This window comes from Strigops habroptila, chromosome 5 (genome assembly GCF_004027225.2).
Source record: "Strigops habroptila isolate Jane chromosome 5, bStrHab1.2.pri, whole genome shotgun sequence".
Taxonomy (NCBI): domain Eukaryota; kingdom Metazoa; phylum Chordata; class Aves; order Psittaciformes; family Psittacidae; genus Strigops; species Strigops habroptila.
Window position 1 is genome coordinate 419,802 of NC_044281.2, and position 27,701 is coordinate 447,502.

At 38.6% G+C, this 27,701-nt stretch overlaps 1 protein-coding gene across 3 annotated transcripts in view; it reads right to left on the reverse strand.

The window, feature by feature from the left end:
• Positions 1-27,701, reverse strand: part of ZNF804A (zinc finger protein 804A) — a 212,805-nt gene that overhangs the window by 98,686 nt on the left and 86,418 nt on the right. For all 3 annotated transcript variants that reach the window (XR_003991690.1, XR_003991689.1, XM_030488455.1), the window contains exon 2: positions 20,212-20,263. Coding sequence is in view for 1 of the 3 variants with exons in the window: in XM_030488455.1 (XP_030344315.1) it covers positions 20,212-20,247 (36 nt within the window). In the remaining 2 variants the exon portion in view is untranslated. The remainder of the gene's footprint in view (positions 1-20,211; positions 20,264-27,701) is intronic.

Consider the following 27,701-nt stretch of genomic DNA (forward strand, 5'->3'; position numbering starts at 1 on the left):
CTAAATCCCATTTGTGTTTTATTTTAAGCTGTAAAAAACATTCAGGTATATCCAGAAGCATCTGGATTTCAGACTCATTACAGAAAAGGAATCAAATCCATAGGGATTATCCACTGCACTAAAACCAAGATATTCTATGTGCATTGGGGGTGGGAGGGAGGGAAGAATTTTAAACACTCTGCTTACAACAGTTTACCTCTAAAAATGAACTCACAAAGTAATATTGTTAAGCATGTCAGAATAAGAACTTTCATAGACATTTTCAAGCCTAGCTCCTAAAATCATCCTTGCGAATTGCCATGGATACCAGTTCCAGAAATACAGCACAGATGAAGAGAAGGAATTCTCAAAGAATGAAATAACCTTTAGTCTGTTATCAAATTCTTCCTAATCTTTAGAAATGCAGATGTGTGGACGAGGCGATACCACGTTCATTTTTGTTCTTGCTTATCACTTACTTTTAAAGCACACTGTCTAGCAGTTCTGTATTATAAATAATTCACAGGAAGCCAAGTTTCAAACCCCTTGTGTTTTGAGTTCAAAATAGCCAAGTTAAAAAATAGGCTTGCTTTTTAATACTGCCAAGTCTTCACACACAAATGCACACAACCACCCACCACCCTATTATCACAGTTCTCCTGGCAAAAAACAACATGGAGCATCCCTAGGTGTGCTATGTATATGCAACCAGTATTACAGAAACCCTTTTAAATGTGTCCAATTCAATAAAATCTGAAGAGTTTTAATTGTACATTCAGCTTTGAACTATTGTACAATTAATTATATTTCCCCTTGTTGTTGGTTTTTTTTTCCACAAGTATTTCAACGTTACTGAGTGATATATACCTATCTATATCATAATCTACTTTAAATTTCTATTGAAATCTGATCCACAATAGAAATTGCAACAGAAAACACCCAAGCTTACAAATCACTAATAAACCCGATAAAGGTGCTGCAATTAATACCTGCAATTTTTGTTTTTTGAAGGGTGAGGGTGCACAAGAAACATTTTCGTAAAAACTGTTTCTGGGCAATAGGAGTGCAGTCATCCAAACTAAACATCATGAGATGGCATTTTCATGCAGGAAGACCAATGATGTTGTACAAGAACCTAATATGGAACAGAGGAAAATCCTTCTTTATTCCCACAGCCCCTTGTAGTACATTCTGTTGAATAACAATAAAAAAACACACAAGAATTTTATCTCTGAACTAAAGCTTTCTTTGCAGATTTCACATAATATTTTAATAATCAGCCATCACACAGCTATTTTAATATACATATAAAATTATTTTTTTATCTTTGTGTTTGTTACAGCCAAGAGCAAGACACACATCCTGTTTTGCTGTCAGTTTTAGTGGTTGTGGCAACTGACCTCACTTGAGAGAGAGAGACAGATCTGGCCCATGGGATGCAGTCGCAATGCACAGCCATGGAGAGTTGAGCCCAGAAGAAGTTCTATCCACATCAATCCATCCTCACAGACAGGGAACTCAACACGGAAAGACTTACTCTAGCCTTTTTAGTGAAGTTGCCTATCATATCATGAAGGTTTTAGACTACAAAGTGAGAAAGGAGGAAAATAGTGTGCAGAATTTGGGTAAGCCTTGATTTTAAAATATTGTCCATAAATCTGACAAACTTTGTTGCACTTGGTGGGCCAGATATATGAAGTCTAAATCATCTCCTCAATCACCTAAATAGTTTTTTCCTGCCCCTAAATTTCACTTCAAGATATAAAGAGATATGAAAAAAAATAAACAGAAGAAATAGTTCAATTAGATGCAATTAAAATATTGGTAACAAAAGTCCACTTATTTTGTAGGACTTGGTTGATATATTTATCACTACACATTGTTCGTATTTCTACTAGCATTCAGTGTGCTACTCAAAACATGTAATTATGTACCAAAACTATAATTTGCAGATGTCCTTACTTCACTGAGCACAAAGAAATTAATTGCCCTTTTTCTAAAGAGGATAAAAACTTCACACACAGGTCTTTGAGCAACTCTCAGATGTTAATAATGTTACCAATACAATATTACACAGAACTATACTAGTGGTAAACTTTCCACTTCACACTAAAAACTAATGAGAAGACTGCCAGTGCAATTAAGTAGTCTCATATATTCAGCCATAGCTAGTGTCTTTCCATAATAAAACTACCGAAAATATTCAGAATACAGAACTGTTTTTTTGCACTGGGTATTAGCAATACTCTAACTCCATCTACAACGTCATCTGAACTTTGCACTGTTCAGAAAATTAAAGAATGGCTGACTCTGCTAAATCCTCTGATGGGCGGATTCTGACATCTGAGGCTTTACTTGAACTATACTAGAATACAGGATTTGCCCAGTTTCTTAAAAAACTGACTCCTCATATTTCAAACTAGCCCATCACATACAGGCTCAGCGCTGAGTGTGATGAAGTAATCTGAGTGTGATGAAAGTTTGGCATCAGTGTAGAACATCAACACCTTCATTTCAAGATGCGACACATACAGACTCCTGCAGGAGCTGTCCCTCCATCAAGTCTCTTTTCCTTCTCCTTATTTCAGGTACTTAGCAATTGGCTTGTTTTTCGGTTTGCAAGGGAAAGTGCACATTTAGCAGCTTCTCGTTGGCTGCCACAGATCACTTGGAATATTTCCCTGAGAAATAATAGACTGAAGTGCTTACAGCTCTTCTGCATTACCTCTGAGTTTTTCTGACATTTCTTGACCCGTTAGAGAATTCATCTTCTTCCTAGATTCACAGGAGAACCTGGCCATGGTAGTTGCAGGAGAACCTGGCCATGGTAGTTGCAGAAGAACCCAGCCATGGCAGTTCTAGAAGAACCCAGCCATGGAAGTCTCTCCAGTCTTTCTGCAGTCTCCCCTTTTCAGCCATGTTACACAGATCACCTTCATTTCAGTTACATGATCGTAACTTCTGACCCTGCAACTGGTCAAATATGATGGCAAATCACATTACAGCCCTAAACTGAAGGTGCAGCAACTTTATTTGATTTCATTTCTATTTCTGAATCACAAAGGACAAAGCAATTTTACCTTTTACACAAGTGATGCTCCTAATTCTTCTGTCATCTTAACTAGTCCATCATACACTAAGTACTTAAGAAAATAACTATTTAGTGGAAAATTTTTGTTAAACTTAAGCTATAGCTAGCTACCAAAACCTATACACAGGCTGTGAGATGCTTAACACTTATCTACACATACAAGGAAATCTATACATACAACTGACCTCTACGTGATAGTGGAACAGAGTCATAGGTACCAATGGTTACATTTGGGCTTTTGTTATGGTCAAGATTAAACATATCGATTATTTGCTCACAAGGATTAATTTGGCAGTAACTAGGGGTTTGAATTTTTTTTTTTTTTGAAGAAATGTCATTTAGCTTTAGTTTACACTGCTGTTCTGAGAAACTAATGCTGACTCTGCACAAACAACGAGACCAAACAGGAAACACAAACAGCCACCAGCGAGCGACAAAGACCACTTCCCAGTTTCCATGAGTAATGCTTCCCAGTTACCTCAGGTGCAGTCTCTGGACACAATCATTCAATTGTTATTCAGTCCTGACAGCACTGCACAACTTTTCTCTGTTATGCTAAAACTACTGAAGAATTAACAAACTTCCCTTGCCTCTGCCTGTCTCACCACCAGCAGGTATTTCGGTACAGGGTCACATCCAAGATGTCACAAACCGCTGCCATCTCTGCTCACATGATGCACACCAGGACAGGAGAGTCTTTGGATCATCTTTACCCTTCCCCCTGGAGGGGACCTGACCCTAAACACCCCAGTCTCAGTGCTTCACAAGGAATCACTCGGCAATCCTCCGGCTCAGCAGGATCCTGCTCTGATGAACCTCACTGTGTGTCCTAGGTTCAGCAGTAGCAGTCATTTTTTCTTCTTCTTAGTAGCTGGTGCAGTGCTGTGTTTTTAACTTTCAGCCTGGGAACAACGCTGATAACACTGATGTTTTTAGTTGTTGCTAAGTAATGTTTATTCCAACCAAGGACTTTCTCAGTCTCATGCTCTGCCAGGGAGGAGGGGAAGCCGGGAGGAAGCAGAGACAGGACACCTGACCCAAACTAGCCAAAGGGGTGCTCCATACCACAGCACGTCATGCCCAGTGTATAAACTGGGGGGAGTTACCCGGAAGGCCAGATCGCCACTCGGGCCGGGCTGGGTATCAGTCAGCAGGTGGTGAGCAATTGTATTCTCTCCCCTTGTTATTTCACTAATCGTTATTATCATTGGTGGTAGCAGTAGTGGTTTTGTGTTTTACCTTAGTTGCAGGACTGTTCTTATCTCAACCTGTGGGAGTTAGTTACATTCTTTCGATTCTCCTCCCCATCCCTCCAGGAGCGGGGGGAGGAAGAAAGAGGGGAGTGAGTGAGCAGCTGCATGGTTCTGAGTTACCGGCTGGGCTTAAACCACGACACTCCGCCTACTTATGAAATCAGAGGCTCCAGGACCACCTCAGGTGACAGGCAAAGAGATGAGAAGGCACCAGAAAATTAGCTTCTGCAGTGCTGTTTGTGGTGCTTGCCCCCAGGATTTAACCTTGGTGCCTCCCTTCCTCTCTATAAAAGGCAAATTACTTCCATATCTTCCAACCACACTGTAAATCGATGCTTTGTAGCGGAAGAACATACCACATTCCAGTTTCTTTCTGTGGACAAAGTGATCCCTTATTCCGAAATAAGTTACTACTTCCTATGAGCAGAAATACCAGGATCTACTGGCCCTGCTCCTAGCCTGCCAGCACTCTCAGGAGGAATCATTATTCATCGTAGATGAGGACATATTGATACAAACAGCTCTTACAATTATTTTACCACTTCACAGTGAGTAAGGAAATGCTTTCAAATACAGATTTGTGGTAGCAGGAAGGTTGTTAAATGGACATTTTCCCTTTTGCCATTTTTCTGTAGTGAGCTGAGACTACAGAAGTAGCACTGAAAAGGAAAAAGAAAAAAAAATCACAAAACAAAACAAAACAACCTTATGCAACATTTATTAGTTTTGTATTTTATACTTTCATCCTCACTCCTTTAAAGTTTTAGCTCTATGTTTCTGGAAGCAGGTTATAAATGCTGTCGCTTGCACTGAGATACAGAAATACACTGGAGGTTAGCCTTGCTTTATTCCAGTGACTTGCAGTTTCCAAATAACTTGTTTTCAGTAGCCACAGACAGCAGCGTAAACATGAATAAGAACAAAGTAATTTGAAAGGAGAAAAGTCTTTAGCATGAAATGAGATCTGAACACACAGAAGAGAGAAAAAAAAAAAACCCAACCAAAAACCAAACCACAATCAAAGTACAGAAGTCTTGTTGAAAATCTCCATTTCCATACAGCAGAACACGTGCTTTTCGATAAATTGTTTCCAAAGAATAAGTCTTGAGCAAGAAGCAATCTGTCGCTCCCGATGTTTAGGCTCTACATCTGTGAACCCAGCTGAATGCCAGGTAAGCCAACCAGTTAGCCAACTGAAAACCAGCAGAACAGCCAATGGAAAACAAGCTGGCTGCAAACTCTTGTTTAGTTCCCCCAACGTTTTACATTATTCTCCCCCATAAACACTTTTTCTTGCTAATGCTTAGGACAGAGGGAATCTTGTGGAAAGCAGCAGCAGGAATGGTTTTGAGAACTACAAAGAACTATTTTTGCAAACAAAGCTAGAGAGAAATAAGTTATTTTGTCCATATAAAAATAATTATTCTATTTCTTTCACCGGGAAACTCTAGTCACTTTACAGTTTAGGACTGCAATCCAACCTCTACAAGGAATGCAGCCCAGTATTAAGATGCACTTTTTGTGCTCCCATGAAATTTAAAGAAATGGGAAGCCACGGAAAAAAAAACAAACCAAAGCGCACACACACAATCACCTATTTCATGTACATTTCTTACATGCTCATTGGTATCAGCAGCTAATTGTCTGGACATGCCTTTTACAGTGCATACAGACATACGGTAACATTGTGGTGATAGATGTTTATCTGAAAAAGAACACTAGAGAGAAAACAAAAATGGTGAGGAAGAGTTCAATTAACATCTTAGCTCTTAATTCCTGCAACAAAGCAACATACCGCTAAAGAACTTAGTGGAGAATGACTGACTGCAATCCTGCCTCACTGCTGGGGCTGAGCAGGGGGTGGGAAGAAGCATTTTGTCATGAGCATCTTCCAGGAGAAAGCTTGCAGGCTTAAACAAGACACCTGAGCCCGACATGCAGAGGTCTGAGGTTACCTCAGGTACATCTAGCCTGGCAGGTACTGTCAAGACTTCATGTTTATTTGCCTTGAACTTGAAGGCCATGATTTCACCCGACGACAGGGCTAAGCATGTAAGAGGATGCTGATGAAAAGCACCCAAGTATGTAAGAGAATCCCTTCTGTGATCAGGCAAGGCAGAATGGATTTTCCTGCACCGTGGGAAGAAAGGGGCTTTGGTACTTCTCGATGCTAGGAAAAGCTATGCTGCAATTCTGATTCTGCTAACCTCCACTTTTGGGCTGACTACAGTTAAGGCCCTTGGCACAAAAATGGGAGGGTAAGAAATTAGCCTTTACAGCTCATGGCTTAACTTAAGCATGTTCTTTTAATGTACCAAGGTTAAAAACTCTGCAAGTAGCCTTTGTTTTTATGTCAAGTTATTGCTCTAAAATTTGCCCAGTCTCCATAATCAAGTTTCTTTCACCTTCCTTTTTCTGCAAACAAAGCTCTGAGATGTAGAAGACATCACAGCAGACAGATCTTCAATAGCTACTGTGGCAGCAGAGTGTACATCTAACAGCTTCTAACCCTTACTCAGCACCGAGCTGCTGTGCAATCCAGAAAAAGTACGTAGAGTGCTTTGAGAATATCTAAAGGCAACACAGCATCTCTTCTTATAATATTTATATTAGTTTTAGCATGTTCTTAACTGTTTGAAGCAGAGGTGGGTTTTGGGTGGATTCAACGCCAATCTCTGCGTAGCTAATACATCTCTGGGAAATTCAGTAAAACTGACATTTGGTGCCACCAAGGCAGCCAGAAGTCAGAAGCTGCGAATTCTCTAAATTTACTGCAAGATACGAAGGGGAGATCAGGCAGTGCTGATAAATCTCAAGGGCTGCCAGAAAACACCCGTCAGATGTCACAATCTATAAACTTACGGAGAAGGCAACTCAAGTAATTCTTTCTGGGGCCAGTGGCATTGACAGGAGTTACTGCAGCTTCACTTTCCCGCAGGCACAGGAGGGCCCACTTCGGGCTCGTACCTGGGATGAAGCTCTCCAGGTATCCCCTGCAAGGCTGCAGCGCATTCAGGCACAGGGTGCTAGTCCTGAGGATGCTGCAAGTCTCAACACAGTAAAAGCCAAGATGTTTCTCACACAAAAGGGAAGCGCTGACTTGGTATCTGTAATATCCTGTTACAACTAATTGCCATGCACGAAATAAAATCATTAATTCAGTGCTTTGCAGCAGTTCTCACAGGATAACAGCTATTCCCCTTCACATTCTCTCTGACTTTTAAAACCACATTTTCCCATCCAACTTTATTTAAAAAAAGGATGAAATTAATTACATCTGAAGTAATTAGAAATTTAAGATCCTTTAATTCACTTCTCTCAGACACACAGCTTTAGAATATATTAAGATGATGTTAGGTCTAATGCTCTCCTCAGAAGCCTGAGAGACTAATTTATTTTGATGGAAGGCACACACGCCTCTGAAAGCAAATATAGCCATTAATCCCTCCCCATATACAAATGATCTATTTTGTTATTTAATTACTGACGTGTTAAAATGTGGAGTAAGAAAGATTCCAATATCCTCAAACCCACGGACGGCAGAGGTGCAGACTAAAAGCCTGCCTTGCCCTAACGTGCTCCTTACACCCCATTCACCCTGCAACATTTACAGCCCTGTCTGGAAACTCTTCTGTGGTCTGGCTGAGCACTATCCCCACAGACTGAACCCCACCCTGGCAGAGGTATTACTGGAGATCTTCATTCAGTGCACCAAGAGAAACTGGGCACATTGTATTAAAAAACAATAGGCTTGAAACATCTCATTGACCACAGGTTTCCTGAATTATGTCTGTTTACAGAAATACTAACTTTAAATGTGACTTACGTACTTATTGCTGAAAAAAGGCACATTGCAATATGATGCATTCATTCCTTAATCACAAGAACATTAACTCACTTCACAGAACAAATAGCAAATACACTGATAACTTCATGCTATGATGCTGAATTAAACTGGTATTAAATTCCAGCCTCAGCACCAAATGGCAAGTTAACACGGTGAACAAGCTGAATTGCTGATCGTGGCACAGGAAGACATACTGGCAATGCACAGTGCAGCACTCAGAGGAAGGCACTGAGAACACAAGCTTTTGCACTAGGGTGTTTCACACCAGACCCATTCCCTGTGCATCCTGGCTGCATTAGACTGTTTGGCCTGGCAGCTGTGTACAATCAATGGTCACAGTCTGTTCTCCTGATCTAGCAGATTAAAAATACACCCCAATGATTAAGGAAGCATAATTTTTTTCTCATACTGTAAGTGCTATCTGACACAATAACCTGCAGTAGGTAACTTGAAGATAACGTAGATAAATATTAAATAATATTTAGAAGATAACGTAGATAAAAATTAAATAATATCGAAATCTGTATGCAAATACACAGGCTCCAAAACAAATGGGAGTTTGACAGGTCAGAAAAAGTATTTTTGAGAGGAAGTTTTGGTACATCAGTAAAGTTATCTGTGGAAAGAACTGTAACATTCCCATACCCAAACACTAAATTTCAAAGGAGCACTCGCAGTGAATTGGATCAGCCCTCAATAAATATTTATTTCACAAGTCACCTACAAAGTCTATAATGATATTTTCCTAGAGCTTTAACATGAACGATTTGTAAGTGTTTAAATGAGTTTTTTAAAGCAATGCAAAGCAGACAAAGAAGCCTCAAGATGAGGAAAATCTGAAGGCACGAGGGGACACCTTTAGAAGCCTGAAGATTAAGGGCTTGTTACGTTGCAGAGCAGTTAATACACTTGAACTTAAGCAGGGGATAATTTCTTCCAGATGAGGTAGCGAGGTGGATAGAAGACTCATGATTAATAATTATCCTAATCTACTTTCACCATTCCGGCACTGAGGTTTTTAACCAAATGGGATTTAAAACCAAAGCAGGAGAATTTGAGCCTGCGTGCAGAGGATGACAGTGAGGAGGTTTTCACTACACATACTCCATCAGGGCTGTCTCGTTAAAGCTTATTAAAATTAAAGGAACTCTCCTTTCCATTAGCAGCCTTCAGCATCCCTTTATGAGATTTGCTGGCACCCACCTGCACGAAAAAACGTGCTAGGCTCTGAAACCATTTGGCAAAGCACAGGAGGGTGGGTTTTAAATGTTACATCTAACTCACAACGCCTGGCACTGGCAAGACACTATTAGTAGGTTACCTGGAAAAGACTGTAAAACTTGAACTGTTTCAACAGCATTCAGAAAAAGGGATGATACTCATAGCAAAAAACCACTCAAGACCTTTTTTGGGGGACAAGCTTGAGAAGCTCCCTTCCGACAAATGAATACGAGCAGAAGAGTGGGATGCATACGAAAGGTGGGATGTATAGGGAATATCCCCTTTTGGGACCCTGCATCATTCTCTGTCCTGAAGGCAGCATGCTACAGAGTGGGATTATGTTCTTTGTAGCCTGAATGTCCACACTACATTATATATTATATTCTACTATATTATATTACCTTATTCGTAATTGTTCAGCACCATGCAGTAACCACCACACCATTCTGTGCCAAACTGTGCCATGGTTCTGAGGCTGAAACTGGAACCAGCAACCTGGGAAATGCCTGCAGTCTGTTTTTTTGGGTTGAGTGGTAAAACAGCCACCTTGGGGCAGAGTTTGCGATACTGTTAAAGGATCAAACACATCTTAAGAAAACTGTAAAAAAGACCTGTATTGGTATTCAAATGGAAAAAATAAAAATGCCCTCAGAGACAGGTACTCAGCCCAACCCCATGGCAGATGTACCAGCAACCCCCTCACGTACGCTGACTATAGAAAAAGTCTGCAAAAAGACACATAGGGCTGCTGAAAAATAAACTGTCACAGATGGAGGAGGGGAGTCAAATTAGGAAAGTCATGCTGACTTAAGAGAAAACGGGAAGAAATGAAAAATGAGTGAACAAATGGCATATTCCCAAAAGATTTTAAGTAACATTTGAAAATAATCCAAATAAAGATATTTGATAGAAAAGAGATCCATTTTCAGAAACTAAATCCATGAGCACAATTATTTTGAAGGTTTGGTACTTAAATGCCAGCAGTAATGTCCTTCCCTTTTTCACAGCATAGCAAAGAGAGAACTCCAGCAAATGAGTTGGATTACAGTAACAAAACCTTCATTTTCCTATTTTTGTGTCCTTGGAAAGAGAAATATTCAGGAAAAACTTAGACATTACCTTTTTGATGGATTATCTATACTGTACTTTCTACTTTTAAACCTACATATAAAAAAGCCCATACCTAAACCAGAATTCCGTATGTGAAGTGCAAGAAATTAAAGTATCCAAGTAACCCAAGCATATACATCCTGAAAAACCCCATGAGAATCAAGCCTCTAAAAGATACACTGTATGCATATCTTCTTTCTGTGAGCTGTCTTACTATCATTCCTATCAGCATCTACATCTTGGTATTTAACAGTCACAGAAGCTGACAAGCTTTGCAAATTCTTTGGGCTCTGCACAGTCATCTGTGATGAAAACCAGCTTGCAAATACCTGACATACTTAGTATCCAGCAGATCTCCATACTTAAATGTGTGAACTCCAGAAGAAATACAGAAAAACAACAGGGATAAATAACCGCATAACAGGGTCAATTCTAAATGTGCTATTTATATGAAGGTTTTCTGATACTTCAGAGTGCTGGTCTTCCCTTAGTGACTAAAGAGATTGCGTTAACATAATGTTGGAGGTAGCACTGCATCAGAATAAAACAGGGAACAGTGAATGCACAGATAGGAAATTAGAGTTAAAAATAGTTGGATATTGTACCTCTATCATAAAAAGGCAAAGAAGCAACAGATGGAAAATAGATCACTCTGTCTAGAAGAGTAAAAAAAACTTGAGTAGCAGAATTACACATCAGATTTTCAGAGATATGGACTCCTCAATTGGGTTTCCTTTTTCTGCACGGTTGCACAGGACAGAGATTGCCTTTCTCCTTCTCACCATAAAACAAAAGACAGGATGCCTTTACAACAGTCAAAATTCCAGCACGTGGCTGATGCCTCATGCATGTGAACATACCTGGCTGAAAAGAGAAAAACCTCCACTGAGAACAGTTTGGGTTGTAACTCATACACAGACCACTCCAAAGATCAGGTCCCTGCAAGAACGTGCAGAATTTGCCATGGGCCCTGTAGTAAAGAAACCTGAAGATCACTAACTTCAGTAATTTTCCTGTAATGAAGAAAATTCATTAAGGATTTGTGCTTGCCAAATGCAAACTCCTAACTAAAAGAATGAGAATCCACCAAAACAAGTTTGGACTAAAAGGTCTTTAAAAATATTGTTGAGTTTATCCAAGATGCTTCATTTTGTCATGTTTTCATTGCACTGAAACTATACCTTAAGAAAAAAATGGAAGAATTAAAATCTGCACCATCAAAATCTATTTTGTCAGCAACTTATTTTCAGACTAGTGTTAATAGTTTTGGTTTTCATAAAATAGATTCACTCGCTTTAAATTAAATTTTAGAAAACTGTAAGGGGATCTTATATGGCAAAACTTCATAACCATTCTTAATAAACATACAGATACTTGGCTTTATTTTTATTTTGTTTAATTGTTCTTGATGCTTTACTCTTAGAGAATGGGGCAAATTCCTCATGACTACCAAAATAAACTGCAGCCTCAAGCAAATGAACGGTTCTGGAATGCAGTTTTTTTACCAAACAAGGATTTGGGGTATCTGTTTCTCTGTTTAGGAAGCTCTTCAATATAATCTACAAACAGGCATATAATGAAATAGAAAATTATGACAACGTAATACACTAATTTTTTTTAAGTTACACAGCAGAAGAATCAGTGTGGCAAAATATATAGACAAGAGCTAAGATGGATTCTGAACGAAGCTGGAAGTCAATCAACTTTCACATGATTAATACAACACCACAAACTATACTATACTGGGGCCTCTAAAATGTTTATCAAAAAATTGATAAAATTTTACTTATGAAAACTGGCTTAAGTCAATGAAAAACTACATATGCAGGCAAAATTTTCATGTGAAAACAGTCTAAGGCTTGTAATCCAGGCTTTAAGTGAGCTATGGCAAAAAAGGAAGTAAAATAAAACTGGAATTGCACACAATGTGAACTGAGAATTGAACAGTGTGCTACTAAACGGCTTTTCTATAGTGCTTAATGCTAATACATTAACCGTCACATCATTCCTCAGGTGTGCTGTTTATCCCATTTTGCTGACAGGAAATTGAAGTACCAAAAGATTAAGACGAAAAACTAATTAGCATAAAACCAAAAGAAAACACACATGAAAAAAACACAAACAAATGAACGAACAAACAAACAAAAAAGGCGACTGGTTATTGGAGTACCCAAACACAGATGCTTAAACATTGATTTTCAGTTTTTACCCCTCGGAAGTGTAATCTTCTTACAGCAGTCATGACTACCACATTCTGCATGTATTTGTATAGTAAATACAAGCATATTCCTACAGAAATATTTGTCACCCTTCTTCTTTAACTAGAAATTGTGTTTGCTTTTATGCGTAGGAACCAGCACCGCTGTCACCCACATGCCGTGCCACCAAGCCCAGCATACTTCTGACATGATGTAATGACTGAAATGAAGAGCCAAAGATCCATGCTGTACATGAGGAACATGCTATATGTCTATGGACCCCAGTACTACACTTCAGTTCATGCGCAAAACTCTTGCTGAAACTAAGAATTCACCATTAAAAACAAATCAACAAAAAGCCCAAACACTCCCCACCCCCCCAAAGAAACCCCCTACAAACAAAACATCATTGCCAACCATAACGTACACCAGAAGGTTAGGTCTTTCGTGCTAGTTTACGAAGACTCTTGGGAATAAAATCTGCAAGAAGTTCACATATAAAGATCAAGGTGTTCAAGACACTGTCTCTGAATTTTTAATTAAAAATCTATCTCAGTAATCCCAAGTACCTGCAGGGATTTTCTTTACGATTTTGCATATTATGAAATGACATAGAGAAGGTGAAGAGGAATGAGTGTTTAGTTTCTTTCACTATAAAAAATTAGAAAGCATGTAACAAAATCATAAGTCTGAAGCAGCTAGTTTGAGACCATGTGCAAGTACATTGTAGGACTGTGTCACACCATATTTTGGGTACTACAAATCTCATACCTTTTAATCCAGCTAGAAAACAGAAAATAGGGGGGGCAGAAAATCAATCAGTGGTGGGTTTTAAATGAAGATCCGTCATGCTTGGAAAGGACAAGTTATGTGGAGATTACCTAACCAAAGAGAACATTTTGGAGACTCAGAATATGTTCATGACAGATAACAAATACTAAATTCAGAACGCATGCACAGAAATCAATACGGCTACCAAAGACAACAGTAGTGAAGACTGAACCATCTGAGCCACCACCTTTCCCCAAGTAAACGCACTCATCCTAAAGCTAATCCAAGCAGAATCCACCTCGCTGAAAAAACTCCCATCATCTTTCCTATACTTAGCTAGGTGTGACCAATGCTTAAACATCTGCTTGGTGAGGACAGCACCACACACTACGAGTTTGGAGATTTTAGCTCTTCAGACCAAAACCTTCTCCCTACACCCTCCTTACATGCAACTATTGATATTTCCTCAGCAAATGAACCCTCCAAGCTGGACCCCTGGTAACAGCTAAACCATCCAGGAGAAAGAATCATAGAATAAAGGGACCTCAAGGATCGCTGGTCCAACCTTTCTAGGCAAAGCATGACCTAGACTCCCAGCACCCTGTGCAGCCGAATCTTAAGAGAGTCCAGTGTTAAGGAATCCACTACTTCCCTGGGGAGATTATTCCAATGGCTGATTGTTACCAGTGTGAAAAAAATTTCTCGGTCAGAATCTCCCCAGGAGTAACTTGTGCCCATCACCTCTCACCTTTTCCCTGCGTAAGGAACAAGCTAAAAATGTTGAGTCTTGGGCCTGTTGTTCTACCATTCACCCTCCACAGTTTTGGGGTTTTTCGCATCTACAGAGTTCACTGAGTTAATATTGCTCTATTTAGGGCAGGTTAGAATCAAATCCTGAAACACTGCTATCTAATTTCCAAGCCTCTCCACTGCACACACAGCAATCTGAAGTGTAAGAACATCCGTATGAATTTAATCCTTCATAAAGGCATATATTCTCTCTGCACGTATAATTATAGCACTTGACACACAACTCCCACTAAGACAACAAGGTCATCTCCCCACTGAGGACTACTAGACGTGAACATCTGTCACTTGAACAAGTGTCACTAAGTATATCAACCTGAAGGCTTCACTTATCCACGCTGTATGGCAAAAAAAGAGTTATATTCTCAGGTTTATGGGGTGACATCTGTTTGAGTGACAGATGCCTGTGCCACAAGAGTGCTGAACACAGTGTTTTATTGAGAGAGTAATCACCTCCAAAAGACTTTATGCAGCAAACTAAACATTCTTTCTCTTCCGATAAGCAATTTTCATACTTTTAAGATCCCATTTACCAGGGATTGAAGTTGCAAAATTTAAAAGAGCTGCATATTTTAAAGTACGGCAGACTAAAGCATTTAGAGACACTGTGTTATTTGCGCCTAAGCCTAAATCTTGGTGTTTAGATCTCATTATCTCGGTTTGACCATGAGGCTGCAAACAAGTCATGTAAATTTGCGAAACATTCAGCATAATTTGTATTAGAATTAAACAGTGCTTTGGGTACATACAGTTTTGGGATATTTATTTTTACTGCTGAATGCTACACTAATCTGCAACAGAACTGACCACTGTATTGAATTAGCCATTATTTGATGATTATCTCAAGCAGAACAGAACAACCCCAAGCTAGCAGGGAGCCTTTCCCTAAAAACAAAATCACACAGATTAAACCCATGAAAACACAGCTTTATACTTCAGTAATTAATACTTTAAATTTTGTTTCATTAGAACTTAAATACCTGTTGGGGAGGCTGTTCATTATTGATAGGATGCTTTAATACCTGTAAAATATTTTACCAAGGATTTTGTTCTTCATTAAATTATGTGGACTGATTGAACAAGGATCTACAACAATCTTGTTTCAATGTCTTCCCTATTATACAGCATTTTTATAGGACGGATATGTAAGTAAATTGTGTAGTCTCTTACTTAAACAATCATTACTAAAAAAAAGCCACAGTCTGAGAAGAAAGATCAAAAGATTTGGCAAAATGGAAACCAAAGCTCTCTAGGCAAAGTACCTATGGGATAGCTGAGTAAATGCAGGTTCCCCTTTACCAGATATAGCAAAGCTTTTAGTGACTTCTCCATCACGTTGAGTCTCCTGGCAGAAAATGAACTTTCTGAAACATGTACCAGATAATCCAAAACATAATATTTTTTCTCCTTTTATTGACTGAAATGCCTACAGAAAGAAGTGTTTGATTTTAAAATAATCTAGCAAAACATTGCAGTGTGCCTTCCTGCCTCCAACACCTTCCAGCCCTATCCTTCTCTCTGAAGAAATGGTGACATTAGACACCTCCATCATCTCTCCTAGTTACATGAGACATCAGATTAAAAGCAAAGGAGCTGCAGGTCTGTAATCCTTACTGAAAAACTAGTTTACCTGCACGGGAAATGGGTTGCCTGGGACCAGTGCGGGAAATACAGCTTGGGGACAAGTATGAAGCATTTTAGCAGTTGTTTGGCAACTCCAAGTAAAATGTTTATATTTTGAAAACTTCAAAATACACAATTCCCACCACTAACAGGCTCATCAAAGCTATGTTTAAAAGAAAAAAAAAAAGTCATTCAGAGAATAGGGAAAAAGTGCAATTTCAAACTTCTCCAGTGTCTGGGAGAAAAAGGTAATGCTGATACACATAAATTTGTCCAACCTAATTCATGTATTCTCTTCAGGCCTGCAACTTCACAGAAATCCAATAGGTTTACCATGACTTCTGAACCTTATCCCCAGGAGTGCTGGCTGTTTTTACAATGGCTCCCTGGACACCCAAGACCAACCCACTCCTTGGTCCCACCTCTATGAGAAAAGTGGATTTAGCTGGGATAGGTTTAATTTTATTCATAGCAGCTAGTATGGGGCTCTGTTTTGGGTTTGTGCTGGAAACAGTGTTGACAACACAGGGATGTTTTGTTACTGCTCAGCAGTGCTTACACAGAGACAAATAATAAATCGGTTGCAAAATGGAGCCCTCTACACGGGCCCCACAGGAGAGACTTCTCCATGACAATATACTCTCCAAAATAAATTTGGGAAAATAAACTCGAAGAAAAACAAGTGACAGCTGTCTATATCTCAGCTCATTTCCACTCAAAACAGATAATTTTTCAGATGCTTACAATTTAAGTCTTGTTTTTTAAGATAAATTTAGTACATTTATTCTTACTTCATAAATCATTTTTTAAAGCTTTGAAATAGAAAAGATTAGCGGGGAAAAATGCTTTATGCTTACCAGTAAACATTTATGTGCAATCACACAGATTTTTTTGTGATAGACACTAAAAATGTGAAAACTAACACAAGTCATCCTTCAGATTACAGCTAAGTCTTCTGGTTGACAAAAACAGCTACAGAACTTTCCAATTTCTCATTAAATTACTTTACGGTATATTTAATATTTTTTTAAAGATGCATAACTTAAGTATGAAAAAAGTTATCACTGCAGTATGATATTAAGTATATACAGCAGACAGGATAGGACTAGCTCAAGTCAACAGACAAAATCTACACTAATCTTCACATCAATGTGCAACAGTTTACTTGCCCAAACATGTAAGATGAAACAATGATACTTAAATAAATAAAAATGTAGTCATTAATTGTGTTCTCATCCAAAGTTTTTTTAACTTCCGTGCTCAAGGTCAAGGATAATTTCATGAGCTGCATTCAGACCTCCTGCATCCAGATTAAGTCACTAAGCCACAGAAATCAAAGCCAAAATCCTCACTGAAGCAGAAAGCAGCATGAAATCAGCATTACAACTATGATAAGTATTTTCGATGTTGATAAGGCTATCTTAACTTCTGAACAAGTAATACTGAAAGAAGTATTTTTCTTAATCCCCAACTTTCAACCTTATAGACTAAGCTGATACATGGGTAAAAGGAATTTAATTATCTATGTAGCTCTAAAACACTTGTAAGATCTTCAGAATAAAATCAAAATATCTCACTATAAACAGTAAACTGCAAAAACGGGAGAGTAACTTCCCTTCTCTGCTTTACAGTTAAATCAGTCCAAATGCAGTGGTTACAAGAGTTACCTATTTTAAGTACGCTGTTGCTGAAAGAGACTTGAGTAGTATTTCCCTCCCACACTCCCAATTCCTCTGCCCTTCTCATTGTTTTCACATTATTCCAAGTTTTTCGTAGTTATGCATATTTCACATCCTTTCTCAAGTATTGTGACATTAAAACAACAACTTATACTTCAAAGTATTTTAGATTACTAGAATATAAAAATGTATGCAGCTGAACAGCTTACTATTACAAAAAGAAACCTGAACTCAAGGCAAACTAAATTAAATTAAGATCAAACTAATGGATTTTTAAAAGGTGTATTTCATGTTAATGATGTCAACATACCCTAACCCAGTGAGGCCACCCCTGTATTGTGCCCGAGAGCATCCTGTCTCAACCAGCTTCCAGCAGACTGCATCACATGGTGCACTCTGAGCACAGACCAAGACTGTCCTGGCTAGACCCACCATATACAAGCTTCAGGTATTTGCCTTCTTCCTCTAATCCTGGGCATCATTCTGTCTCAGCTAACAACAAAACTCACACGATGACACACATTAACTGACTCACCCTGCAAACATCTTAATGTTGTATTCTTTTTCATTAAAATTAGAGGGAAATTAAACTCTTCCCTTTGCAAAGGTTAGTTTATATGATTTCTCTGCTTCCTCTCTATGCTCTGTTCCTCCTGTTTTCTTCCCTGTAAGATACCTCCCTTTGTTTTGCGATGGGAATTCTCTGGGGTTCAAGCCCATATGAATGTAAGAATCCTAGCTTCTTAAATTCTTGGCATATAAAGTTCAGCCTGGGGAAAGTCACTGCTTGGTATTGGATTTAGTCTTGTACAAAACAAATTGTGGAGATCTCACTCCTAACTCTTTTCATAGTCATCACAAAATACCACGCACAGCAGTTTTGCATGTTCAGCTCATTGGCATGCTCAACCATCAAAAGTCTTTCCCAACTTAAAGAGAGCCTGTTAGGAGCTGTAAGAACTAGCTAACATTCAGAAACCTTTCAAATAAATATACAGCAAAAGCAGACCTACTTTGTCCAAGTGTGGTTGGACAAAACGATTTTTCATTTATCTTTCAGCAGTGATTTTTCTTTAGCCGAAGGGATATTAAAAACAAAAGTGGTCATTTGAAAACTTACAGAAGCTTTAATGTCTGTAAAAAGAAACAATAAAAAAAAAAATTTTTCACAAGATACTTCACGATTAATTTGTTTTCATTGCATAAGCCTTGAAAACTTATAGCTGGCAATAGTAGAAATTGGGATATGAAAAAAAAAACAACCGACCCCAAACACTTCTAAAGAGAATTTTATTTTAATTATCTTATAGAGAAACTATTAAACTAATGCACAAGAACTGATATAAGAGTTCTAGGAGTTATGAGATTGAATCATCTAAATCATAAACCAATTAAGAATTTATGACAAGAAAGGCAATATTTACTGAGGCTCTGGTCTAAAAATCAATAGTGTTGGCATTAGGAGAAATCCAAAAGTACTGTTCAAATCAACTGATGGCATGCTAATGTTTTGAATACTAAAATTATTTCTGCTATAAGCAGACAAACAAACATTAGCACCCAGCACACGAGTACAATAGGAGTGAGAAGATTTTTTGTATGTGACAAGTAATATACTATGAAATATACAAAAGATCTAATCATTTTTCATTTAAAATGAAAGCAATTTTTCCCTTTCCTCCTGCCACGGCTCTACCAACTTTTGGGTACGGCTTGGAAGACCCCATAGAAAAGCCTCACAAGGTTCAGTTTGCCTTATTATTGGGAAAGCTTTTATTCATTGGGAAGAAATATAAGACTACTGCTTTTCTTATTACCAACTGTCTTTGGTAAAGCTAAGCTGGGCTGTTAGCTTTTCCTGTGCATTTTGAAAAGTGTGTTCCTCCACGGATTTGTGTGTGTGTGTGTGTGTGTGTGTGTGTTATGCTTACTGTAGAGTTATTGCACTCACATGCTGAGCTTACAGTCCTTATCATCTTTTTCTATTATTATTTAAAACAGTTGTGTATTATGTGCATAAAATTCGAACTGTCTCATCCCGTATTTTAAATGGAAAACTAGTCTCTCAATCTACCCATGGCAGATTTATGCTTTTATCAGGAAACCTGGGATTTAACACTTCATTTGGTTCACAGAGTAAAAACTCCAATTTGAGTAGTGAGATTATCCAATTCCCCAAAGCCACATCAAACAATTCGTTGCTGAGGTGTTGCACACATACATACACTTATACAGTAGAAACTATTATATTTAACACACACCAGCAGAAAAACAAAAAAAAAACCTGACTTCAAAAGCTCTGTGCTCATAAAGATGCTGCTGCAAAACTGACCACTGTTTGATCCCCACCACGCAACACGACCGGGTAAAATACCAGAGGGTTTAGGGCTGAGGAAAGGCGAAGAAAGAGACAGAACCATCAGCTGCTTCATAACCATCCTTTACAGAAGTCTCAAGAGGACTTCAAGTGAATTACAGACCACATTAATCCCAGCTCCGCGCCTGACTGCTTCAGTGACCACCATAAAGGATAAGAATAAATTGGTAAGGTGTCTGCTGACACAGGACCTGAGCATGGAGCAGGTGCCTCCAGTCCCCCTGACACTCAACAGTATTCAGAAATAGCACAAACCTCTGATTTCTGTGTCTCTTGATGCTCCATGTACATGGCCAAGGATTTGACCCTAAACAAATAAAAAAAAGTGAATGCTGTAGTACACACTGATAAAAGCCAACCCCCCTTCAAAAAAGTAATAAATCCCAAAACAAATAAAAAGCCTTCCCCATTAAAAAGAAATAGGAAAAAAAAGAAAGAAAAAAAATGGAAGAAAAAAAGGAAGACAAAAAGAAGAGAAAAAAGAGAGAAAAAGAAAAAAGGAAGAAAAAAGAAAAAAAGAAGAAAAAGGAGAAAACACAGAAGAAGGAGAAAATAAAAAAGAAGGAGGAAACAAAGAATAAGAAATAAAAGAAAAAAAGAAAAAGAAAAAAAAAAGGTGCTTTTAAGGAAAAAGAAAACAAACCCTGAAATCCAGCCAATGAAGGTCAGGTCAATGTAAATATAGAAAAAATATGCTGCTGAGTTTATACAGAGTATCCAAGCTTTGAGATTGTTTTTAATGTCTTTAAAAAATAAAAAAAACCACCAAACATTGTATTTTCAAAGCATCCACAGGGATAGTTATAGCTACTTCCATAGTCCAGTAGTTACAATATTGAATCCCACCAGGAGGACAGCATGGTTTACAACAAAAAAGAGCTTAGTACAGTTGGTAAATCAACTGGAATAAAACTATTTTGCCAAACTAAAATTTCCCCAATTTCACATGTGTAGTCTGGGGAGTGGTTATCAATTTTATTCACTTCTACATCCAGTAATAATCCTGAGTTCATCTATACGACATACTGGAAAGACAGATTTAAGTCTATTCCAGAAAATCTCATCTTGGAACTGATCAGCCTTATCCAATTCATCCTTTCTCCACCCTTGAGATGGGGCTGAAGGATGTAGTGCACCCCATGGCACCATGCATTTTAGCAAAAACACATATTCATTTTACTTCTATACTCTTGCCATGGTCTTCCAAGGAAATCAAGAAACAGTCAGTTTCCAAAAGGTGTTTAATGACCTCAATTGTTACTATTTTTAAAAAGAAATATCGACTCGAACATTCCTCCTTGGGTCACTTATCCGAGGCAACAGAACACAAGAGTGGGGAGATAATACTGTAGGTCTCAGCCAAAGTTAAAAGCATAAGTGTAAGGAAGAAGAGATGGGGGAAAAAAAAGAAAGTATCAAGAGTCTGGCCAACCACTCATACAGAACAACTTTGCTTAATGTATTTAGAGTCACTCTTGGGTAGAAATAGCAAAGCATCTGCATGAGAGAGCTAGGAGATGCGACTAATGAGGCCACTGCCTACCGGAGAACTCCCGGCAGGAACTAGGGTTGAGGTTCCTGGCAGGATAACTCGGGACCTGCCAGAAGCTGCAGGAATTGGATGAATCAGACCCTCAAACAAATGTCCAAGTGGCGGAAAAAAGGAGAAAAATTCTGCAGTGTGAAAGCCACCCTGCTTATGTGACTAACTACACTGAACTAAATTTTAATAGCCAGTGCCACAGGACATTTTAGTTGTATTTTTTAAAAGCAGCTCTGAAGAGCAACATCTGTTTCCTAAAAATGCAGCCCAGCTCTTCAGCAGAGCTGTCCACCACTAGGTCACAAACCACTGGGCAGACAGTCAATATCCACCCCTCAGCTCAAGAGACTGATAGTAGCAGGAGACTTGTGGGAGGATACGACTTGCTCAATGCCAAACAAAATGACATGAAAAGGATACAAAACAAAGACATGTGGGAAGTTATTACGAGTAAAAAAATCTTCTTGGTGACTAAAATAATACACTGATTACTGCTAGCCTTATAGTCGATAGCCTTATCTAGGAATTTTTAATTACAACCCTTCCTACAATGGAAATGCGCAAACTGAATCAACAAAATTAGACGATTAAGGAAAATACCAAACTTTCTTGCAAAAAATTACTTTTTTATTACTGATGCACTTGTGTCACAGACCTTGTCTACTCTCTTGAAAAAGCAAACAAATTAACATAGAGAACCAGAGTGCTTGCATGCTTACTCAGAATAAGAATAAACAGCCCTCCTGGACATGAACCAAACCAAGCACTGCATCTGCGAACGTATTACTGGCACATATTCATAATATGAGGCACTGACTGGCCATGCAGAATAGACAAAACTAAGTTATGTCCACATAGAACTGGAATTTTATGTCTTCAGACTTCAAAAAAAACACAACGGTATTACAGTAAAAGGTGTATTTTGTGACACAAAATTACAACCATTAGGTGAGTTACCCTATTATAAAATAATTTTAATATAATATGTTTAGCTCCTTGAAATTGTCTTTGTAGATAGTCTCCTGGTAAAATATTTTTTGCAATAAAGTAATTTACCAGGAGACAAATTGCTTTGCTCCTGTTACAGTTTCTTCTTTACCTATTTTATTTTTGCCTTGACAGTGTATTTTAAAGGCAGTAAAGCAGAAAGCAGTAAAAGAAGCAATAATGAAGGAAGAGACACACAAAGTGATCCTTAATGGATTGTCAGCTCATGAAGGCAATTCACAAGCTGGAGCAAAATTAGTTCTATGCACAAAAGAAATCAATACTCATTGTAGCATCCTTCCTGCTACACTGCAATTTATCAGCTAAGCAGAATACTGTCACATCTCATAGGCCTCAGAAAACTAGCTGCTTGCAGAAGCAGTATTTATTCTCTGCAGGTTTCACCCCAGCCGAATTGGAACCATGTATAGCACTCGTTGGCTGACTCCTCAAAGAACAAGGCAGCTTCTTCAGCAACCAAGACCAAGGAGGTGCCTCTATAATCTGGGCTCAAGAACCACACGTGACACAAAACACCCCTGGAGTGCTGTCTGTCACTTTTACTGCTGCTAATGTCCATTTAGTTACCAGATCAGTTACAACAAGTAAATATACCGTAACTTTTATTATTTAATTTAAAACTAGGTACATATTAAAACTACCTGAAGTTTGCACCATGGAATGTGTTTTAAAGATCCTAAGGTCCTTTCCAACCCTAACCATTCTATGATTCTATGATTAAAGACAGCAGGTAAAACAGGAAACAATTCCTTAAAAATAAATAAGTAAAAATGAATCCATATATTTACATTTATGAATCTAAACATTTTAGAAGTTGTAAAGAACAGTAATAGTTTTGCCCTGGGCAACACTTGTAATAACACTATTATGTCTAGCCTTGCAATGAGTAAATACTTCCCAAGTCCTAAAATTTGTCCTCACTTACTCACAAGCCCAGTTTATTAACATGAAAATTTCCAAATGCAATTCAGATTCAGAGGCATACAGCCCTGCAAACCTATTGATGTGGCTGGAATAAATAAGACTACAGAACCGAGCATTACAAAGGTCGCAAACTCACCATTTACCTAATGGAGAATATTTCTGTGTTTCAGATTATCTGAAGTCTTTTAATGAAACATAATGGCACTAAATATGATAACCTCCCCATTAAAGAAGGGCTTACATCAACTCGCTGCTGTAAGCAGCATCCTCAATGCAGGCTATGATGGGGTGCAAGTGGTACCAGTAATTTGCAGTGACACAAACCAGGGCAGAAATTGTTTTCCTGGAAAGCAATGAATGATGCTGAACCACCTGCTCTTCCATGGGGCAGACCAGAAGATGCTTGAAAATTGTGGATAAGTGTTTTGACATTGGTTTTGAGTTGCTCAGAAGTCAATCTATGAGTTTTCAATTGATGACTTGAAATCTTGCCCCTGGGAAGTTTTAGGGTGCCTGTTCCCCTTCCTCCAGACTGCATGGACAGTATTTAAGATACTTTTGGCACGGGCACAATAACTATGTTGTCCATTTCACTGATAGCTTAATAGGAAAAAGTAGCATGAAGGAAAGAACTGAAATGGAAAGAGAAGCACACCATTCTGTTTCATCAGGCTCCTCCATGCACACAAAACAGCCTGGATACTTGGTTGTCAGACATTAAATATGGGCAGTAATGATAAGATCAGCCCTTGCAGACCTGCTCAATTCCCCCAAAAAGTAACATTTACTGTTTCTTCTGAAAATAATACAATCATCTCGAAGGTAATCACTCAAAACCACAGTCATTTCATGCTTCCCAATGCCAGCTATAAAATTCCACAGCCAAAAACTCCAGTCTTAATTGTAAATATCCATAACAGTATAACAAACACTTTTGATTGTGTATTGTCATTGGCACACAGGAAATCCCACACAACATAAAAAACCAAAACAAAACAAACCAACAAACCCGCTCAGATGTGTTTCCAGAAAAAATTCTGATTTTTTTTTTTTTCTCCTCCTTTTTATTAGCAACAGCAGTACCAAACCATGATGCACAACTGAGGAGTAATAGTGAAGCTGTGTGTTTTAAAAACTTTCCCCCAACCAAATAGGCATCTTCCATAGCAGATCAATTTTCCTACTGATGTCTTGCCTCCCTTTCCCTAAGAAAGGGGGGATTTTGGTCAGAAGACTTAAGAAATTGCTACAATAGAGCAAATTGGAAAAGAAAAAAAATCTTGGGAAGATGCTGCCTACTACTCTGGTAATCTTGGCCATTTCTTTTTCTAGAAGATGTCCCATCTTCTAGATGCAGGTAAGGGACTAAAATCTAGGTCTCATCAGTAAACAGTTCTCAAATGCAAAACCAAACATGTCTACCACAAAATTTTCTGTTGAACTTCTACCATTTAAATAGACTTGGACCAGCACACGTTAACATCAGGAAGGCCGCAGGAATTAAATAGTATGTGAGAGTGAATGTGAGAGCATGAGAAAGAGAGAGGGCATATGAAAGATATTTCCTCTCCAAATTAAGAGGGAAAATCATAGAATCATAGAATAGTTTGTGTTGGAAGGGACCTTCAAAGGTAATCTAGCCCAACCCTCCCGCAGTGATCAGGGACATCTTCAACTAGATCAGGTTGCTTAGAACCACATCCACCCTGGCCCTGAATGTCTCCAGGGATGGGGCATCCACCACCTCTCTGGGCAACCTGTGCCAGTGTTTTACCATCCTCATTATAAAAAATTTTGTCCTCACATCCAGCTAGAATTTCCCCTCTTTTAGTTTAAAACCATCACCCCTCATCCTGTTGCATCTTCCCACCTTTTTTATAGGCCCCTTTTAAGTACTGAAAGGCTGCAATAAGGTCTCCCTGGAGCCTTCTCTTCTCCAGGCAGAACAATCCTAACTCTCCCAGTCTTTCCTCATAGCAGAGGTGCTCCATTCCTCTGATCGTTTTTGTGGTCCTCCTCTGCACTGTCTCCAACAGGTCCATGTCTTTCCTGTACTGAGGACTCCAGAGCTGGACACAGGACTGCAGGTGGGGTCTCACCCGAGCAGAGCAGAGGGGCAGAATCACCTCCATTGACCTGCTGGCCACGCTCCTTTGCATGCAGACCAAGATACGACTGGCTGCCTGGGCTGCAAGTGCACATTGCCAACTCATGTCCAGTCTTTCATCCGCCAGTATAAAAACACTTGAATAAATATCATGAACATGGTTATGAATATTTTTTTTTCTTAAGAAGCTTCCACATAAAAATGCAGCAGGCTGACATCTTTTCCTAAATTATCAACGTTTAGTATCACTTTGGTATGCACAGAATCCTGGAAGATCTGTTTGGCAAAATAGTTAAACCTAATACACACAAACCTAATAATTTAGTGCAAAGGGGAAAAAAAAACCCCTGACTATCAGAAGTTGTCACAGGCAGCAGCAGATGCAACTGAGCTATACTGCAGAGAGAGAGCTATGAAAACACCTAAAGAGCCCCAGACACAGAACTGCTAACCCCGTTAAAAGGAAAAGATAAAAATACAATTAAAACATCAATGTTAATAGACACTAAGTTTCAAAAATAGACAGTGAACACAAACCCCTGAAAAAAATAAAGGGACTTTACAGAGGAACTTGCCGGAGCTTTGGATTTATTTCTAAAAGACATACCCTAAGAGCAATGCGATGAACAAGAGACGTTCAATATGAATATGCTGTTACTGGTTAAATAGTGGCTTTTGGTCTTAGAAAGACGTGGACTTGGAAATATCTCTCTGCACATCTCAAGTTTCTCCAGGATCTTCCAGTTCCAGAGCACTGAGTGGAAGGCTTCGGCCAGAGCCATCCATACTCAGTAATAACTGCTTGTAAACCTGTTTTGATGAGGTGTGTTCATTATTTGGCACTTCCTACCTACTGCTGGTAAGTATCCACACAAATAAGGAAAACAATTAATTGGCAGATTAGGGAAGCAAAAGACTTTCCCTTCACGAGCCAGTAGTTTTAAGAATAACATTAAACCATCCACGCACCTCTTCATCCTTTCCTTGCTAATCTCTACCACTCCCTCCTTTAAACCACTGCATCCTGGAAATACACCTTAACCCAGACCATCCACACACAACCCCACTGCCGATACATAAAACTCAAAGGGGAAAAAAAAAAAAAAATGTAGCACACACACTATTTCTACTGTTCACAGTTCATTAGACAGTCCGCAGGTCACCACTTAAGACTTATAGCAGGAGAAAATTAAAGATTAAAATGTTGTATAAGCATTGGATGGGCAGAGAAGTTTTTCTGTCTGATTTCATCAGGAAAAAAAAAATTACATTTAGCAGGAAGAATAAATACCTTCCTCATTTGAATGTAACTGTAGCTTACTGACAGTCCTGGCTTAAACGCAGTGAGGAAGTTTTCCTCCCAGCATTACTGTATTTTTAAAGGGCTTGACACATACAAAATACAGCAGGTTGATATGTAGGCAGGCTGACAGAAATACATGTATTTGTGCAAATAGTTCAGATATGTGGACCTATATGAAGGAGCTGAATGTTAGAAGTTGAGCAGGAAACCTGCACATATTTAAATAACAGACATACACACACATACACACCTATATATATTTTATATACACGCAAGCACACACAGAGTACATACAGATGAATGATAATCAATGGGCAATGCATCTGGCCATTGGAATGAAAAAATATGCTGAAATCCTCTCTGTAATTACTCCAGGAAACAAAACCAGGAATGGACAACTCATCCCTACTTAGTACAAGATTTTCATCAGTCATTTAAAGGATATTTAAATGATTTTTAATAGAACTAGCTGCATCACCTACTAGTAGCCAATTATGTTACATACTTTTGGAGATAATACTAACTCTGCTAATGTGTGTGTATATACATATTTATTTATTGACTTCGATATCACTATTATTCCATCTTCAGCACCAAGTCTGGTAAATGCACTACGCAGTCTCAATATTTTGAGCCCAAAACCTATTCAATATGCCCATGTAATATATAGCTTTTGTGAGACATACATACAAGCTGACAGTTCGAAAGAACTTCCACCTTGAAAAAAACACAAGGTTTATTACAAATAAGTTGGGCCTCTCACCAAGACATGCAGAGATTAATTAGTTTATCTGTATTACTACATTTTTTCCATGTTTGCACTACATTTTTCTCAATAACATTCTAGCCAGATGCTTTAG